Raw genomic sequence first — 3,008 nt, 5'->3', positions numbered from 1 at the left:
CCCCCCCCCCCCCCTCCCCCAGCTCTCCCACCCCCTTGAAACGAGGGTAGATACCAATATGGATTTATCACAGTATTTCGCCGCGACTCATTCTTCTCCACCAAGTTTTTTTCCCTCTTTTATTTAGTCTTGTCGGGAAAATGGGGCTTCGTCAAGAGCATGACGATCTGTCGGGTTCAGGTGGACTAGTCTCGCGGTGAATGATGAGGAATTTTATTGACTGGGTAATGGGCAGTAAGGTGCACTTGACGGAAGCGCTTAATGAATGACCCTGATGGTGAAAGGGTTTTCTTGGGAGGCACCCTCTTAGACATGGATTCTGAGGCTCTACCGCGGTCTCCCATTCAATTCAATTAATTCGGGGGACAATGGGGATTCGGGGGCTCTCGACGGTGGAGAATTATAATTATGCACTTGCGCTGGGGATTATTGTTCGTGACAGACATGAATACAAGAAGAGTTTTTCGTGTTTGACTGCATGACGACGAGGAAAAATAAATTGCCTTTCGGGTTTTATTGACTTGTTAATTGGTGAATAAATCGGGTGCGTTGAAAATGAAAGATAATGCAAATTAATTAAAGTCATCTTCGACGGAGGTTTCCAAAAACTCGATTGTCAACTTAAGGATGTTCTACACCCTTTCTGCCAAAATGCACGTTTTTTCAATTTTTCTGGCAAACTTATGATGGAATTGACGTGAAAAAATATAACGTTTTTGCGTTTTGTCATTATTTAATGACTGACGAAATTTTAAGGTGGTGCGAACATTTTCCTGCGTTTTCTCTAAACTTTTAAAAAGAATCACAAAACTGTAGAAAAAACGCATGAAAATTATCGCACCACTACGCAACTTCGTGAGCCATTAAAGAATGACAAACCACAAAATCGTTATATTTTTTCACGTCACTCCCATCGATAATTTGCCAAAAAAATGAAAACAACGTCAATTTTGGCTAAAAGGGTGTCGAACATCCTTAATGCAGTCGTTTCTTTTAATTTATGCACTACCATCTTTGTTTGACGACTCAAAATTGTAAATGAAAGAGTGAGTAAGAGTTCTTGTGGATGACCGCACGGTTCAGCTTCTGCACGGAGAGAAAAATTCAATGGAAAATTGCAGGCGGCTGTATCTTCGATACAGCTGTAATTGTATGTGGATAACTTCTACTGAATATTCCTCTCCGTGTGGGGAAGCCCCCACGTCCCAAACAACTTGACAATGACAACCAAATTCAATAAAATTCTTCCAGATTATTAAAAAAATGACGACAACAACGGGCGATCCCTCAAGCTTGAAGACCCCATCAACGCTCTCCGGAGGTGATTTGGTGTCTCGTTTGCTCGCAGCAACACCGCCGTACCTCTACAACGTCCCCCTGACGCCCCACAGTTTCTTCTTCAGCGAAATGCTCAGATCATTCGTCCAAGCAAAGTCCGAGCCGGCGACTTCCTCCTCGGCCGCGACGACCCCTGGAGTCAATCGCCGACGGAAGAGATCGTGGCGCGACGCCCGAGACAGACCACTAGAGCTCACGACGAAGGACAAAAACCCCCAGCAACACCAGCAGCAGCAGCATCACGAGCCCCACACCGACAAGTACTTCCACCAGGACCTGCCCGAGAGCCGATTCAAGCCCGAAAATTTCGAGTCCGACCTGAAGCCCCAGACTTTCGATGAGAAATCCAATTTCAACGCCGATGCCCTCAAACCTATCGACGAGAACCACTCGGATTTCGTCAAGCAAGCCGGGAATTTTTACGACGACTCGTCGAGGCTCTTCGGGGCGGATCGAATTGCCCAGCAGGAGTCGATGTTCCCTTCCAATCAGAAGATAAAGCCCGAAGAGCAGATCAATCATCAGACCGATAGGAAGTACGAGGCCGACCGTCAGAAGATGAATCAGGAGCTGTTCGTTCCGCAGGAGCAGAAGAGCAAAATCGACTTCTCGGCGAGGAACTTTGTTCCTGGCCTTGGAACACGGCCCGAGGAACTCCCAGCAGCGCAGAAGAATTTTCTCGCTCCGGCCGTTCCAAACCCGGAGTTTCTGCCAAGTCCTCTGTGGTACCCCCCGTATCCCCTGGCTCAACCCTATCCGGGACTAGATCCTCTCCATTTTTTCATCGACTTGCGTGTCTCCGGACACATTTGGGACAGAAAACTTAGCGAGAGGCAGGCGCCTTTCAAGAGCAAACACTGCTCGGCTTTCAGCGTTCCTCAGGCCAGAGAATTCAACAATCGGCCGTTGAATCTCACTAGGGATGAGGCCAGCACGTCCAAGAAGTCTGAGAACTTTCGGGGAACGCATTTCATTCTGAAGAACCTCATGAGGACCTATAAGGATATCAAGGAGGTGGCGGTGAGGGGCAGGGAGGAGAGGGAGAAGGAGCAGTTGCGAGATTGCGAATGTAAGTTGATTATTCTGTTAATGAATTGGTTTTTATTCGTAGGATTAAGGATGTTCGACACCCTTTTAGCCAAAATTGACGTTGTTTTCATTTTTCTGGCAAATTATCGATGGGAGTGACGTGAAAAAATATAACGATTTTGTGGTTTGTCATTCTTTAATGGCTCACGAAGTTGCGTAGTGGTGCGATAATTTTCATGCGTTTTTTCTACAGTTTTGTGATTCTTTTTAAAAGTTTAGAGAAAACGCAGGAAAATGTTCGCACCACCTTAAAATTTCGTCAGTCATTAAATAATGACAAAACGCAAAAACGACATATTTTTTCACGTCAATTCCATCATAAGTTTGCCAGAAAAATTTAAAAAACGTGAATTTTGGCAGAAAGGGTGTAGAACATCCTTAAACCACTTGATTTTTTTTATTTACAAGATCCATGCGCGCGCTCTCGCGCGCGCTGATCTATTCATTTGTTGAAATGAAATAATGGAATTCATTGAATTTCATTGTCTCATGAATACCTTATAAATATTGATAATGAATCAAAGAGAATTCGACTAATGATTGAAGTGAATAGCGAAGTAGAGTAAAAGAATCTATAAAGA

General features: G+C 44.7%; 1 protein-coding gene across 1 annotated transcript in view; it reads left to right on the top strand.

The window, feature by feature from the left end:
• The window catches only part of LOC107041788, a 9,455-nt gene that overhangs the window by 4,232 nt on the left and 2,215 nt on the right, over positions 1 to 3,008 (top strand). Inside the window, exon 2 of the mRNA XM_015262526.1 lies at positions 1,252 to 2,407. Within this exon, the coding sequence (XP_015118012.1) occupies positions 1,264 to 2,407 (1,144 nt within the window). The 5' untranslated portion in view covers positions 1,252 to 1,263. The remainder of the gene's footprint in view (positions 1 to 1,251; positions 2,408 to 3,008) is intronic.

This window comes from Diachasma alloeum, unplaced genomic scaffold (assembly GCF_001412515.2).
Source record: "Diachasma alloeum isolate Michigan unplaced genomic scaffold, Dall2.0 Dall_scaffold_00379, whole genome shotgun sequence".
Taxonomy (NCBI): domain Eukaryota; kingdom Metazoa; phylum Arthropoda; class Insecta; order Hymenoptera; family Braconidae; genus Diachasma; species Diachasma alloeum.
The sequence above is the reverse complement of the archived record's forward strand: the minus strand, read 5'-3'. Positions and strand labels throughout refer to the sequence as shown.